The sequence below is a fragment of the Elephantulus edwardii genome, unplaced genomic scaffold, assembly GCF_000299155.1.
Source record: "Elephantulus edwardii isolate Elephantulus edwardi_28Jun2011 unplaced genomic scaffold, EleEdw1.0 scaffold00126, whole genome shotgun sequence".
Classification (NCBI taxonomy): domain Eukaryota; kingdom Metazoa; phylum Chordata; class Mammalia; order Macroscelidea; family Macroscelididae; genus Elephantulus; species Elephantulus edwardii.
In genome coordinates, this window is record NW_006399876.1 from 7,771,435 (window position 1) to 7,788,454 (window position 17,020).

Genomic DNA, 17,020 nt, shown 5'->3' on the forward strand with positions numbered 1-17,020 from the left:
AGGGCTGCATCTTTTGTTGAAACCTATCAATTGGTAGCCCAACAATTCCTGAGGCCTTGTTTTTGCCAATGCCTTCATTACTGCTTGAATTTCTTCCAACATCACCACTGGTTTCTGATCAATGGAATGCTACTTCCTGCAACAGTTCCATGTCAGCCAATTCTTTTTGGTACAGTGACTCTATGTATTCCCTCCATCTAGTTAGTCTGTATATTCCTTTTGATGCTTCCTGGATCTTTCAAGATTTTGACGATAGCATCCTTTAGTACTCTAAATCTACTCTCAGCTTAAGAGATGCCTAGCGATTTCTTCCCTTTTTTATTTTCTAACTCAGTTTTTTGCATATCATTTCCTTCTAATTCTTTGTTCCGGCTTTCTATGAGGTAGTTCTATCCTATCTTAGAGGACTGTTTGGAGTCAAGATCAACTTGATGGCATAAACAACAGCAGTTTCTTATTTAGGATAATTAGTAGATATGTTAGGGAAGAAATATTATTTTAGGATGTTAAGTAAGTATCTGTTGGGAAGAAAATTTACTTTTTAAATTTAAGACATTTTACACAGTGTTTTTCATTGTACTATCAAGATCACTTGGGTTACTCTAACACATGCCAAGATTAATCTTCAATAGAGTCCTGTCACCCGTTCTTTTAGTTAGGTTGCTTTAATTTTCAACTAAATAGATGTTGTTGGTAGATGTGATAAGTCCACTAAAACTCATGCAAAACTACCAACAACAGATCTGAACCTTACTCTATCTCACTGTTAGTCAATGCATTTAATCGCCTCTTTCACTGACCACCTGTCTACTTTTTCCAGCTTACTGACCTTTCCTGATACACGCCCTTATTATGTGAGACAGTTTCACCATCCTGGCCTCCCAGGAGCATCCTGGTTACATCTCCTCCAAGACAGATTTGTTTGTTCTTTTGGAAGTCTGTGTAACTTTTCACCCACACAATTCAAAAGAATTGATTCTTCTTCTGTTGTCCTATTCACTGTCCAACTTCCAGGTGCATAAGAAGGAACTGAAAATACTACGGCTTGGATCAGGTTCACCTTAATCTTTAAACTGATGTTCTTTAGCACTTTTAAGAGGTCTTTGACAGTAGATGGGGAAATGCTGGATTACTGCTATCATGAGGTCTATCACTGAGTATATTAGAGATAGTGATGATGTCACAGGACAGGGCAAAGTTAGCTCTCTTGTTCAAAGAGTTTCTCTGAGTCGCAGTCAACTCGATAGCACCTACCAAAACCAAGTTACCATGCTGATTGTGGATTCAACTAAAATTAAAACCATTCTGCTTTCAGTTCATTTAAATAAGGTACCTTTTTTTTTGGGGGGGGGTTGGCGGGGACAGGGGCACGCCTGGTGTGCGTCGAGGGGAACCTGGCTAGCACGCCAAGCCAGTCGGCCAGAGCGCTGAAGGTTGCGCGCAGAACGCCACCGCCTCGCCACCCCTAAATAAGGTACTTTAACAAACACAAGAAGAGGATAAAATTGATAAATGGGCCCTTCTAAAGATTACATCACTGTGTGCATCAAAAACTTTTTTCCCAACAGAGTAAAAAGAAAACCTAATGACTGGAGAAAAAACATTTGGCAATACCATCTCAGACAAGGGTTTCATAACAAACATTTACAGAATCCCATAGGGCCTCCACAAGAAAAAGCCTGATAACACAATTACAAAAATGGGCAAAAGACATGGAAAGACTTTTTTTTTTATTTTATTGTATTATGTTTACATGTACCGTCAAATCAGATCTGACTGGTACAGGAGGAGGTTGCCCCCTCCTTCTCCAGCAGAGCATCTGGTGGATTTGAACCACATACCTCTGGGATTGGGAAAGACTTTTCAAAGAGGAAGCTTTCAGATGGCAAACAGATACACGAAGAAATGTTCAAAATCACTAGCAATAAGAGATGCAAATCAAAACCACACTGAGATACCATCTCACCCCATTAACAGTTGTAAAGTTTAAGAGGACAGCAAGTAAAAATATTGGAGAGAATGTGGAGAGATAGGAACTCTTACACACTGTTGGTGGGACTGTAAAATGGTGCAACAACTCTGGAAGACAGTTTGATGTTTCCTCAAAAAGCTGAACATAGAAATTCTATATGACCCAACTATTCCACTGCCTGGAATATATCTCAAAAAAATTAGAAATGAGACACAGAGACTTTTTATACCACGTTCATAGAAGCATTACTCACCACTGTAAGAACATGCAAACAGCCCAAATGTCCAACCATAATCGTATGGATTGAGAAATTGTGGTACATTCACATAATAAAATACAATGCAGCATTCAGGAGCAATGACTCTGATAATTACTACATAACTTGGGAGGGCCTGGAGTGCATTATGCTAAGTGAACTAACTCAGTCTCATATAGACAAATACTATGGAGCTCTGGTGGCCTAGTGGCAAGAAGAGGCACTGTAATCCCAAAGGTGCAGGGTGTGAATCCACCAGATGTTCTGCTGGAGGAGTAGCAATCTCCTCCTGTGCCAACAGGATCCAATTCGACAGTACACAACAAGGAACGAAAGGAGAGGGGGAAAAAAAGAGAGACAAATAGTGCATTAGACTATTACTGTAGAAATAGAAAGAAAACTAGTAAAACAGATCTGAGGATCGAAGAGGGAGCAGAGAGGTGAGGATGGGCTGGAAGGTAATCATAGGGTTGCACAATTTGATGGGTAGAGGGAAAGGTGGGTAAAGGAAATGGAAAAAATCCAGTGTGAAAAACGTATACAAACTTTGTAAGCAAACTAGTATAAAATAAAAATTTCTTTTAAAAAATAAGTAAGGTACTTCATTTAATCCTCAAAACAATCCTGTGAAGCAGGTGGTAAAGTTTGGAACTTTACATCTTTAAATAGAGGCTCATATTTTGTAACAAATAGTAGTCTGAGTACTTTCTCTTTTATGAGACTGGTTTAAAATTTTTTTCCCTATGATCCACTAATGAGAGTTCTGGTGGCCTAGAGTACGGGAAACTATGTTGCCAGAGCAGTTTGAATCCACCAGCTGCACCATGAAAGAAAGATGGGCAATCTTCTCCCATGTGATTTACAGCCTCTGAAAACCCACTAGAGGTATATAAATACCCATCTAATTATTTTTAATGAATAGTTAGCTGTACCATTTGGAACTTCACATCTTTAAGACTGTCTAAAAATCAGCCAAAAACTTGACCCATCAGGCTGAAGACAGGGATTAAAAATTGCAAAGATTAAAATTCAGACTTAGCTTTTAAAGTCACTGAAGTACATTCTCTATTAGTTCTGATGTTCCAAATATTGTAAATGTACTCATATCTGGCCTGTATGATTAGCAGAAGTTTTGATTCATTATGGCTTCCACCTGCTGGGTCATAGCTTCTCTATGAGCCCCGTACCCAGGTATCTTACTCATCATCTACTCCTTACTAGTAGCCTATTCTCAGGACTCAAGGAAACTGGTAGCAAAGAAAAGTAATTCTCAAAGCTCTCAACATCAACAAAAACTGAGCATTTATTTTCGTGTGGCAGGCACTACTCCAAGTATACAAAATAGAGCATCAACAGAAGCAAAATTCCAACTCTTCCTAGCATAAAGATATATACAAACAAAAAATAAGGCACTGACTAGTTTCAGCAAAGTAAAAAAGTAGAAATTGAACAAACTCAAGTATAATACTCATTCTGGATCCCGAATTATCTCCCTCATTATCTGCACCTTCAATCACCCAAAAACAAGCAACAACTTTTTCCTACATCAAGGAGGAAAAGCTAACAGTGAACTCTTCCACGAACACAATCAACCTAATGAAATAATTATAAATAAGTAAACAGACAAGGCTCATTTAGGCCATCTGTAACTTCCCTCTAGGTGTTAACAATATTATATTTTCATGCTGGGAAAAATAAAACAGCTTAAAAATCAAGATTCTTCACTGTCTAACTCATTCCTGGCCAGGAAGATCTGAAAGTGAGGTTTCCTATTTCTTGAACCAGATATACAATTGAACTCTTTCAGAGAAAATGATCTATGTAAGGCATATTAACAGAGTTGAACATCCAACATTATATAATAACATCCTTACATCCTCTAATAAGATCCTCTGGATCCCATCATCAAGAGTGACAAGCAAATAGAACTCTCAAGTGAATAAGCATCCTTTCTTCAGATACCATCGCTAAACTTAGATGGATCTGGTGGGGAGCAGAATTACACAGCTCCCTTTACCCTGAAATTTAGTGTCTTCACTTTCTTTTACACCGATTTGACTTGGTCATTTGTTTCTCCAATTACCTCTGGCAAGGGCTAGTGAATTTTTCCATATAAGTCCGTACTGACTCAAAGCTGACCCTCCAGCAGGTTTTCAGAGACTTTTCATCTTCCTCCCTTGGCGCAGGTAGTGGATTTGAACTGCCTACCTTTGGGTTGGCAGCGCAACTCCTTAACCCACTTAGGCCACCCGAGTTCCCGTAAATGTAAATATAGGTGTAGCATACCCTCCAGATTGAGAATAAATACTACTGATTATTGTAAAATATGTTAAAAGTGAAGAAAACCAAACTGGATAATATAGTATGACATTTCATTCAAACAACTCTTTTAGATGTACAAGGAGGTCTGTGATGTAATTGGTAATACATGCTGAGCTGATAGCCAAAGGCTTGGTGGTTCAAATCCACCAACTGCTCCTCAGGAGAAAGCTAGGTAGTCTCCTCCTATAAAGATTTAGAGGCTCAGAAACCCAACAGGTCACTATGGGTTGGAATTGATCAACAGCATGGGCGTTAGATGGGACATTATTTTTTTGTCTTTTATTTTGTATACCACAGTGGAGATTACTCAGGACTAGTATGGTTTTAAAACCTTAAAGGTTATTGATTTTTAACTTCCATGACCTAACATTTTAGATTAAGAAACTAAGATATGCTGAACATCTCTCATTTAAAAAAATGTATGGACAGTGACAAAAATAAAAAGCTACTTCAACATTTTACCTCCTGAAATTAAATATACAAAAAAGTTCCTTCAAAGTTTCTCAATAAAACCTTACATTTATACTTACTATGAAATAAATCTTTATCACAGAACCAAAATTCCACCCAATCATCAAAATGAAGCTCCTAACCTGGGTTTATATTATCGCCTAAGCATATAAACCTTCTAGATACATAAATATTCAACATAACATAAACTTAATGTTTATATTATGCTGAAGGCCTGGCTCTGACCTAGAAACTGACACACAAAGTACTAAAAGTTTTTTATTTTAAAAGTACTTCTAATTTAATAACCAAGACATGATATCTTGCTTAAGAAAAGTCAAACATTGCTTATACATCTATGTCAATTCCTGGTTGTTTAGCTCATCTCCAACAACGCAAAAGAAAACAGGGTATATCCCAAACTTCCCATATATATCACCTTCAAAAGTCTAATTATCTTCATATGAACAGGGAAAAACGTAAGTTCACAAACAAGACAAGCATTTTTATACCAGCCACTTCACTTTAAAAAATGTCTTGTCACAACTCTAACAATAACATCAAATCTCAGTAAGATAGCAACCAACAAATGCTAGACTGGATGTGGAGGGGCTGGAATTTTCATACCCTGCTGGTGGAAATGTCAAGTGGTTCTGGCACTTCCTTACAAAACTGGGAGCAGAAAGAGCTTTTGATCTAGCAATTCCACTATTAGCTATATATCCTAAAGAAATTAGTTGCTTCACAGATATATGCACATCCATGTTTATTTTAGCATTATTTACAATAGCAAAGAGATCAAAAGAACCCAAGTGTCCTTCAGTGGACAAATGGATAAAGAAAACTATAGTATATTCACACAAAGGAATACTACGTAACACTTAAAAACTAAAAAAATTCTTCAACCACTGCTTGACCTGGATTATCTAGAGAATATGATGTTAAAATAAGTCACTTAAAGACTATCACAGAATATAAAAACTCACTGCTGTTAAATCAAAATTGACCCATAGCTGACCTTCTGGTGGGTCTCTGAAGGCTATAAATCATACAGGAGGAGACTATCCATCATTCTCCCGTGGAGTGGCTGACAGTTTTCAATCCTCAGAGAGGTGACACACCTTTGTATTAGCAGTGAAACTCCCTACAGACTATTCGGCTAAAGATCCCTAGAGTTTTTTTATTACAGTGTTAAGTCCACTACTAATTATAAAAAGGAGAGCTTTGGCGAGATAGTCCATAGAAACAGCTCTTCTAATCCCAAACTGGGACCTCCCTGATAGTTCAAATCTGCTAGCAGCTCCAAGGGAAATATACGAAGTATTTCCTACGAAGCAATTTATAACCGCCAAACAACTTCTGGAGGGTCAGCTGTGAGACTATTTCAATTTGACAGCAATGAGGAAGATATTAAAAAGCTAATGAAAGGTTTACATACATACAGAATCATTCTTGGATGGTTATCACGATGGAAACAGAGTAAAAATTAATAAAATAAGCTGGGAGAAGGGAAAGGAAATACATAAGTTAATCAGATACGGACATTAATGATACTACTTTAGTGTAGTTAAGTTACACTAATTAAAGGAGTTCTACTGGCTAAGTGTCAACACAAAGGTACAGGGTTTGAATCCACCAGCTGCTCCAATGGGAAAGAGATGGGCAATCTCCTCCTGTGTGATTTATTGCCTCTGATAACTCACTGGAGAGTCAGCTATGGGTTCTAACTCAATAGTACACCACAACAACAGTGTAATTAAAGGGAGCTCTGGTGGCTTAGTAGTAAGAAGCTGCGGTGTCAACCCCAAGGCACACAATTCAAATCCACCATCTGTGTAATTTACTGCACCGAAAAAAAAACCCCTCTGGGTGGTCAGCTACACATTGGTTCCAATGGTAACTACAGTATTAAATGTGCATAAATAAAATGAAACTACAACTACAGTATTATAAAACAAAATACATATGAATGATCAAATGAAAAACGAATGAAAATGACTTGCCACAAATTTGTATAAACTCATTAAAATTTTACACCACGACTGTTGTTAGGTGTCGTCATTAGGTGTCGTCGAGTCGAGCAAAACTCAGAGCAACTCTTTAAACAATTAACTCTGAACCCTGTTCCATCCTGTGCCATTTTCACCCTTCCTGATACACTAGAGTCCATTACTGCAGGCAACCTGTCAATCTACCTGGTTGAGGGTCTTCCTTTCAAACTCTCCACCCTTCTAAGCATCTTTTTCTTCTCCAAGGAACAGCCCCTCCTAGTAACATGTGTGAAGTATGTGAGGTAAAGCCTCATCATCCCTGCCTCCAAAGAGCACCCTGGCTGCACCCTCTCAGTGCCCTTCTCTAACACCACAGCCTCAAAGGTACCAATTCGTCTTCTGTCTTCCCTATTCAATCTCCAGCTCTCAGATGCATAGCAAGTGACTGGAAAGACCAAGGCCTCAATCAGACACACCTTAGTCCTCAAACTGAAATTGTTATTCCCCAATAATTTGGAGAGGACCCTAACTGCAGATTTTCCCAGTACAATATATCTCCCAATTTCCAGACTTCTGTTACCAAGGATGTTAACTGTGGATCTAAGTAAGATCAAGTTGCTGACTGCTTCAATCTCTTCTTCATCCATCATGATGTTGCTTATCAGTTCAGTGGTAGAATATTTTTTAAATTTTTTATTATTAGTTTTAATGAAAATTTACAGACTTTGGATTTCTACTCATTCACTGTTGCACTTTTCTCCCTGCCAACCCCTCCCCCAACCAGTAAGTACACTCTTCTCTTTGAAAAGTAGAAGCCTTTCATTGTTTTACAATCCCTCCCCCCAGGTCCACTCCACTGTGCAGCCTTCGCTCTGGACTGTCATGACAATAATACCTAATCACATATTCCTTTTAAACAGTTTTCTCCCTCATCTGTTTCAACACAGTATACATTATCCCATCTTTTTCAGTCCTGTTTCACAACAGTGGCACTATGTAGTATTTGTCCTTTTGTGACTGAGATATTTCACTCAGCATAATGTCCTCCAGCATCACCCATTTTGAATAATACTGCATGAGTTCCTTGTTTTTCAATGCAGCTAGTATCCCACTGTGTGAATACACCACAGCTTCTCTAACGATTTGTTGTTGTTTTTTTTTTATTTTTATTATTTTGTGTGTGTGTGTGTATACCATCAAATCAGATCTGACTGGTACAGGAATAGGACAATGCCCTTCCTTCTCCAGCAGAGCATCTGGTGGATTTGAACCACACACCTCTGGGATTGCAGTGCAGCTTTTTAACCATTCGTTTCTTAATGGGCACATAGGCTGTTTCCAACTCTTAGCTATTGTGGATAAACATAGGTATGCATTTAGTAACAGAATCTCTGTTTTCTTGACACTGAGATGCAATCCATATTGAAGGCTATATGCATTCTTTGATCTTCTTGCAACAAGTGCTTCAAGTCCTCCTCACTTTCAGCAAGCAAGGTTTTATCATTCTGCATAATGCAGTCTACTGATGAGTCTCCCTTGAATCCTGATGCCAGTTCCTCTTCAGATTCCAGCTTCTCAAATAATTTGCTCAACATACAGACTGAATAGATATGGAGAGAGAATACAATCCTGATGCATTCCATTATTACTTCCCCCCTTCCTCCTCTTCTTAATTTTGGAGTTTTTTGTTGGTTTGTTGTTGTTGTTTTACATGTTGCATGCCTTTGAAAGGGATCCAACTAGCACAGGAGATCATCCCTCCTTCTCCAGTGGAGCTATCTGGTGGATTCCATGTGCCTTTAGGACTGCAGTGCAGCTTTTTGCCACTAGGCTACCAGAACTTCCTCCTCTTCTTAATTTTAAACAATGCCGTGTTTCCCTGCGCACAACTACCTCCTGGTTCATAACTAAGTAGGATTTATTATAGAGGAATGGTCCAAAAACAGAAAACCAATCAATATAATGCACATCAATAGAATAACAGAAAATAACATGATCATCTCAACAGATGTAGAAAAAGCATTTTCTAAAAATCTAACACCTTTCCTTAATGAAAAATCCAAAGAAAACTGGACTAAGAGGGCAACTCCTCAATATGATTCAAGAATGGGCGTGGGACGTGTGTGTGTGTGTGTGTGTGTGTGTGTGTGTGTGTGTGTAAGTAAAGACTGAGAGCTATTTACTTGAAAATAAGAAAACATATGTACTGAAAGAATCTCTTTAAAGAGAAAACGGAATTGGGGGATAAAGAGGAAAATATGCAACAGTCAATGAATGGAAATCTAAGTTTTCTGTAAATTTTTGTTAAAGTATCAATAAAAAATTTTAAAAAAGAAAATATATATGTATGTAGGGGTGTGTGTGTATATATGTATGTATACATGTGTATGTACAAAGACTGAGAGCTATTTCCATGAAAATGAGTACAAAATAAAGGTACCCATTCTCACTTTCATTCAATACTGTATTAGAAGTCCTAGCCAAAGCAATAAAAAAAAGAGGGGGGGAAATATCTAGATTAGGGGTAACAAAGGCAAAATTATTTGTTTAAGGATGGCATAATCTCATATATAGAAAATTCCATGGAATTCACAAGAAAATGTCTAAAGCTAATAATATTTAGCAAAGTTGTCGGGTACCAACAAGCACCATAAAAATCAGGAGAGTGTCTATATAGCAGTAGGGAGAAATTTAAAAGTTTGGAAATTATCCCAGTTACAATACCTCTAAAAGAATAAAATAGACAAGAGCAAACCTAACAAGAAATAAGTGACCCTACAGTAAAGAAGAACTGCCCTTGAGGGTCTCTAAGGCTATAAATCGTCATGAAAGCAGACTGCCAGATCATTCTCCCATAAAGCAGCTGTCAAGTTTGAACCAACAACTTGAGTACTTTAACCACTGTGTCACCAGGGATCCAGAAGAGATTAAAGAACACTTGTGTAAATGGAAAGAAGTTTCATGTTCATGGATTGCAAGGCGTCAATACTACTCAAAGTAATCTATAAATTTAACACAAAAGTTACTCTGATTCCAATATTGTTTACAGACTTGGAAAAAGTAATCCTCAGGAAAAACAATCCCAGAAAAAGAACAAAGGTGAACACTCATCTTCATTATTTTAAAACACACTACAGAGAAGCACTGGTTAACAACAAATATATAGACTAGTCAAATAAAACTACTGAGAGTCTAAGAATAAACCCACAAAGTATGGTAAATTCCATTCTGACAAGGGTGCTAAGACTTTCAGATAGAAATCTCATCAATAAAAGAAGCTAGGGAAATCGGATTTCCAAATAAATTTATTATGGATCCACACCTCACACCATACACAAAAACAAACTGATAATATATTAGGGCCTTAAACTTACCAACTAACACCGTAAAATTCTGTGGACAAAGTATATAATCTGAACAGATAATTCACTGAAGAAAACATTCATACGATCACTAAACACAGGAAAAGATGCTCAACATTATTACCTGTCCAACCCACTTCTGTCGATTCCAAATCACATCAGCTCTGCACAGAACGGACTAGAACTGCCCACATGATTTGAAAGACTGTAAATCTTTACAGAAGCAGATGATATCTTTTCCTGGTGGATCTGAACCCCGGACATTTGGGGCTTCTTCATTAACCGGCACTCACTCACTGTCATCAAGTTGAAACTAATTCAGAGCTGACCTTCCAGAGGCTGTAAATCGCACAAACCCAAAGAGTCACTGGTTGGGGAGCTCTGGTGGCCTAGTGGCAAGAAGCTGCACTGCAATCCCAGAGGAACAGAGTTCGAATCCACCAGATGCTCTGCCGGAGAAGGAGGCGCAATATCCTCCTGTACCAGTCAGATCTGATTTGACGGTACACGCACACAAAATAAAAAAAAAATAAATAAAATAAAAAAATAAAAATAAAAAGAGTCACTGGTGGGTTCAAACTGCCAAAGCCCAGCCTTTTGGTCAGCAGATCAACTCCTTACTGACTATGCCACCAGAGATCCCACATCTGGGAGATGCAAATCAAAATCACAATGAGAGCCCCACCAGGATGGCTTCGTAGAGAGCTCCGGTGGCCTAGCAGTAAGAAGCTGCACTGCAATCGTAAAGGCCTGCGGTTCAAATCCACCAGATACTCAACCAAAGAAAGATAAGCTATCTCAAGTGTGATTTCTAGCCTCCTAAAAGTCGGCTATGTGTCAGTTCTCAGTTGATGACATGACTAGCTGTTGTTCAGGACAGCTTGGTAGGAGTTCCGCTGGTGTAGACCACAGTGTGTTGCACTGTTAACCCAAAGGCAGTCATCAAAACCACCAGCAGCTCTGAAGTGCTCTCAAGTTGAGGAGTCTCCTCCTGTCAAGATTTATGACCTCAGAAACCTGATCACTGTGAGTGGGAACTTCTGTTGACCGTCCACTGTTCTGCCCTGGAGCCGCTCATAGATTCAAATCACTGACCTTTTGGGAAGCAGCTTGACACATTATGTACTATGTCCCCAGAGCTCCACAGAACCACCACTTGACCCGGTAATTCCACACCCTGGTATGCACTTAAAAGACTTGAAAATAGAGACACAAGAGATTTGTTGTACACAAGTGTTTGTTGCAGCACTTTTACAATAGCCAAGGTGGAAACAAAAGCACATCAAGAGATGACTGAATGAACATAATGTGGACCCCAGCAGAAACGAAATCTTGATCCATGTATATTATGTATGTGTCAGAAGACATTCTATGGTGATTAAAACAAGTCAATCAAAGAAAAAAGACAAATATCGTATGACCTCATTTATATAAAAAGATAAGAACAGGAAAATGAATAGAGACCAAAATATATTTGTAGTTACCAGGGGCATAAAGGAGGGAGAGGAAAAGAGCAGGGTGGAGTGTGTTTAAAGGTAATGGAAAAATTATACTGATTATGTGTAAGATAGCATTGAGTGTATTGTACAGTTAAATGACAGGAGCTGTGTGACAGATATGTTTACAATAATGACAAAAAGACTGGAAATAATTTTAAGAAGAGTAGCTCCTAAAAAAAAAAAATTACCTACTGAGGCTCATTATATACAAGCAATACTCCTGAGATCTGTTTCCTCGGTTTGCAGGTTGAAATCAGTTTCACACACACCCTCAGTTAACTGTTCTTAACATGCTACCTTCTAGTTTGTTGCATAGTGCCTAGCACCTTAAAAGCTTTCAAGGAGCTGTCTAAGGCACAACAGCTGGTCTCTAGTCACCTAGAGCAACAAAAGGAGACTCAGGAACAGAAGATACAGAACTGCTCCCCTTTATCATGAGACCAGGAGAACTAGATGGTGCCTGGCTACCTCTACTGAATAACGATCAAAGATTCCATAAAAGAATCCTAGTCATAAGAGAAAATGCAGAATAGAATTTCAAATTCTCACAGACTTTCAACACTCTGAGGTCACAGAAGGTTGATGAACTATTAACTATTATCCCAAGATAAATTTAAAACTTAAACAAAAAAGTACTCTACAAAGTCATTTTCAAGCCAGACAGAAGTTTAACTTAATTAGAAAAAAGTCTGTCTGAAGTTTAAAAAACAACAATTTATGATCTGAGTGCAAATTTTAAGATTAATATTCCATTCAAACATCCATTCATATTCTACCACCTTGACTATAATCCCTCTGTTTTATCACCATTTTCCCCACTACCTGTTTTTGGACATGTTGTCAGGTGGCACCAGTCCCTGGGGAAAAAACATGCTGCAAAAAGTAGAGGGTCAGCAAAAGACATGAAGACACCCAACAGACCATCAGGGACTGCCACCGTGGGTTTGAGCAGAGTGGAGACTATGCGGGTGGTACAGGACAAGGGAAAGTGTCGATCTGTTGCCCACAGGGTTACGTGTCACAGTGGACTTGACAGTTCCTAACAACACTTCTGTTAACAACACTCTTGTTTCCATTCATCCCTTCATCCTCTCTTCCTACCTTTCTGAGTTTTATCCTTGAATTAATACTGCCCTTGTAATCTTGTGAGGTGGTCTAAATAATCTATATAGAACTATCTATTATTTAACTGTAAGATGAACAGAGGGGTGAGCTCAGGCTCAGGCTCAAATTTTAACATAATGCTCTTTTTAAGAACTATTTGTGTGGGATCAAAGCACCAATAGCAACTGGAAAGATTACACAGTAACCTTAGAGGGCAGTGAGTTTGTTAATGAAGGCGATCCAATTCCAAAAAAGGGGTGAGAATGGTTGCATACCTTGAAAGATGATGTCATCAAGGTCACAAGACTATACGAGGAGAAACTCTTGAATTAGTATACAATTTCATTGTATATATTCTCAACAATAACAAAAGTAAATATTAAGGGGAAAATTTGCTTTACTGAATTTGGTCTGTACATGTGAAAGAACTAGCATAAAAATAAAGCACTAAAAAAGGACCTATTCTTATGGTCATTTTATGAGATGCTATTAAGTTGGCAATGCCTGATAGCGATCCTATGCACAACAGAACAAATCCCAAGTAATCTGGAAAGAGAGCAAGATCCTGCCCAGTCCTGCACCTTCCGCCCAATCTCTGCTGTTCCTGAGCCCACTGCTGCACTCACTGTGCACACCTAATTCAGTGAGGGTCGGTCTTTCTTTGACTGACTCTAACTTCCCAAGCCTAACGTTCTTTTACAGGAATTGGCCCCTCTTGATGACATGCACATGAAACAGTCTCACCATGCTTGTACTCTGCATTTCTTCCAAGTATTGTAATTTTACTACATATATAATTAATTTCTACATTTTTGTTGTACATAGGGTTTTGTTGTACACAGGGTTTTCAGAGGCCTGCCATTTCAGAAGTGGATGGCCAATCCTTCTTCCTAGTCTGTCTTAATCTGAATGTTTAGATTTAGAGGAGTATCTGACAGACAGCAATTTGTGGAGCAGTGAAAGATCTTTCTGTTCATCTACGTGTGTTGTGTTGTACAAACAGATTTATCCTAGAGAGGGTTAAACCAGGCTGCTCCTTGGAGGCAAGGATTCTGGGGCTTTGTCTGACATACTTTGGACATGTAAGGAAAGACAGGTCTTTGGAGAGGGGCATCATGCTGGGTAGAGTAAAGGGACAGTGCAGGAGGGGAAGACCCTCTATGAGGTGGATTGATTCAGTGATTGGGGTAATCGGGATGGGTGTGTCAGAGGCAATGAGATTGGCACAGGATAGAGCAGGGTTTACGGCTGTTGTAGATAGGGTCGCTATGAGTCGCAAACGACTCGACGGCACATAACAACAACAACAACAACAACAACATATAATTAATAGTTATAACTTTTTTTTTCAGACCAGTGCAGAATGCTGAATAGAAGTCATTCTCTGAAATAAGCCTGTCCTCAGACTTTGACACTTTTTTTTCTTCCAAAAGACTATCTTTAAGGCTCATCACAGAGGGATATAACCTAGGTTTTGTGCCCCAGGAACACAGAAGCAACAGTCAACATTATAATGCAGGTAGTTCAATTCTATCTGACAAACAAGGCATGGACCACTAAACTTTAACCACAAAGCTCTATTAAAAAACCTATCATCTTACCTCCTCTCTCAAAGTTTTTCTTATGATACAAGTGCTAAAATATTTTTTTAAGTTAATACTATTAGTCAGTATAAAATCTAGCTTTAGAAAAGAGCTTTTTGATACTTTCATTTAAAGAAGTTTCTCATTCTGACTTTATGTTAGTCTTAAAAATCCTCAAACAAGATCTAACTTAATCAATATGGAATTATTTAGACAGAGATGAGTTTAAGTCTCAAAGACTGTCACTCAGCAAGCAGATAAAATATTCTAATATTAAAAGTTTTATTATTAAATATACTTTCACCATGTAATCTTAGAAAGCAGATTATCAGTAAAAACAAAATTTACTATTTGTAAGCCGATTCTGATTTAAGTGGCCCTATGGGCCAAAAAACTGTGCCATGGGACTTCCAAGGCTATAATGTTTATAGAAGTCAGGTGCCATTCCCACAGGGCAATTGGTAGATTCAAACCATTCATCTTTTAGCAGCTAAGCACTTTAGGCAATGTGCCACCAGGGGACTCTCTTAGTGAGAAACATCTCTAAAACAATATGATGTACCCTCCCATACAACACAGCTACAACATCAATCAAAAGAAAAATATATACTAAAGGTTTAATGCATTTAATAACAGGTAGCAATTATCTTCTTCTTTACCTGCCCAAAAAAATCTCAACCAGCTAAAAGTCATAGATCCCTTGAATTTCCTTACACACTACAGTCTGGGCCATATAAAATGTGAAAGGCTTACATGACAAAAGTACATGTTATCCAGCAAGGACCGCCTGCAAAGCAGTGTTTTATAGCATTCTCTCTCTTTCTGAGCTCAAATGGCCTAGTGGTAAGGAATTATACTGCCAATCCAAAGGCCAAAAGTCTGAATCCAGCACCTGTTCCTTGGAAGAAAGATGGGCAATATCCTCCCATGGGATTCACTGTCTCTGAAAACCTCCTGGAGGTCCAGCTAAGAAGTCTATTCTGACTGGACAGTACATAGCAACAATAGTCTTTCTTTTTCCAAAGTAAAGTTTAATTCAAGAAATGTTTTAAAAAAAAATCTAAGTTCTAAATTCTGACACTAATCTACCTTATCTCTAAAAGTTCGATAAAAAGAATTATAATTTCAACACATAGACTGGGAGACAAGCAAGTATCTGAAACTAGGCTCACCCAAATATATAAATATATGCCTGCTGGATAGTTTTACCAATATATTACAAACATCTTAACAGTTTTTTTAAAAAGCCCTTTTCTAGGAAGGAATAGGATCAATAGAAATAATGAAGAATCTAGAACACCATTCTTGTTCCTTCAAACTCAGCCTAAGCTGTAGAGGCAAATAAAACTACTATAAATTCCTTCAGTAATCTTCTAGACCTTTCAGTTCAGCAAATTTCATAAAATGCACACAATTCTGTGGCTTTGCTCATTTCCCACTCTACAAACACAAATTCAAATTTCTGAAATAAATAGTCAGACTATTAATAAAGCTCTCTTTGACTAAGGAAACAAAAATCAGATTCTTAAGCTCCAACAGGGAAACTCTGAAAGCAAAGTGGGATCTGGAACAAGCAAGGATTCCTATGTATACATAAAAAAATTCCCACCAACCATTACTGAGAACAAATTTATTTCTACAAGATTTCTTTCCTGTATACCTCTCAAAGTGCAGTATTTTATCAGCATCCAATATTCTGTCCTCAAAATTCCCCCTCCCCCAATGTCCCTCTAAATTTATCAAAGTGTTTATTTAGGAAATAAAATACTTCAGACGTTTTACTCCCCAGCCTAGAGTCACAAACACTGTTGCAACAAAATAGAAAAATCAAACAAAACTCATCTTCCTCAAACAGTTTTGACCCTAAAACTTGTACTATGTCTGCCTTTATTACAGTGTCTCATTGTGAAATAAGCAATCCTTTACAATTAGTAATTTTAAAAAGCCTTTGATTTACAACCTTTTCTAAAGAAGTTAAAAACTGCCTATAATTCCATTACCAAACAGGGTAAATATTAAAGCTCTAATTAACCGGATTTAAAAACCAAATAAAACGGTAGTAGACCTTCCTTCCCACCTGAAAAGTTTTAATCACAGTATACTCACAGATGGAAACACAGTCATTTTAGTGCACAACTGGGGAGGAAAAAAAAGTTGTTGTGGTTTTTTAAAAAAAAAAATTAAACACTAACCAGTCTCTGACTGTAGCGAATCCTTTCTTCTTCGGGTTCCATCTCTCACCCTTCTGTTGAAATGACTGTAAAGTAAAGCCACTCCAGGGCTGCCTTGCTCTTCCCTCCTTAGGAACCAGAACGCAACACTGAAGAAGAAGAATATGAGCAGAGATGAGAACTCATCCTTGAACTTGGCCTATTCTCTCATCCAAAGACTGATGAAAAAACCAATATGCTTTTTAAAATTTCCACCCAAATCCCAGCAACAACAACAATTAAAAAATTACTTCTTTTTAAAAAAAAAAAA

General features: G+C 38.0%; 1 protein-coding gene across 1 annotated transcript in view; it reads right to left on the reverse strand.

Annotated features, from left to right (window-relative positions):
- The window catches only part of KDM2A (lysine (K)-specific demethylase 2A), a 148,046-nt gene extending 131,183 nt beyond the window's left edge, over positions 1 to 16,863 (reverse strand). Inside the window, exon 1 of the mRNA XM_006893265.1 lies at positions 16,732 to 16,863. Within this exon, the coding sequence (XP_006893327.1) occupies positions 16,732 to 16,773 (42 nt within the window). The 5' untranslated portion in view covers positions 16,774 to 16,863. The remainder of the gene's footprint in view (positions 1 to 16,731) is intronic.
- Between the last annotated feature and the right edge of the window lie 157 nt (positions 16,864 to 17,020).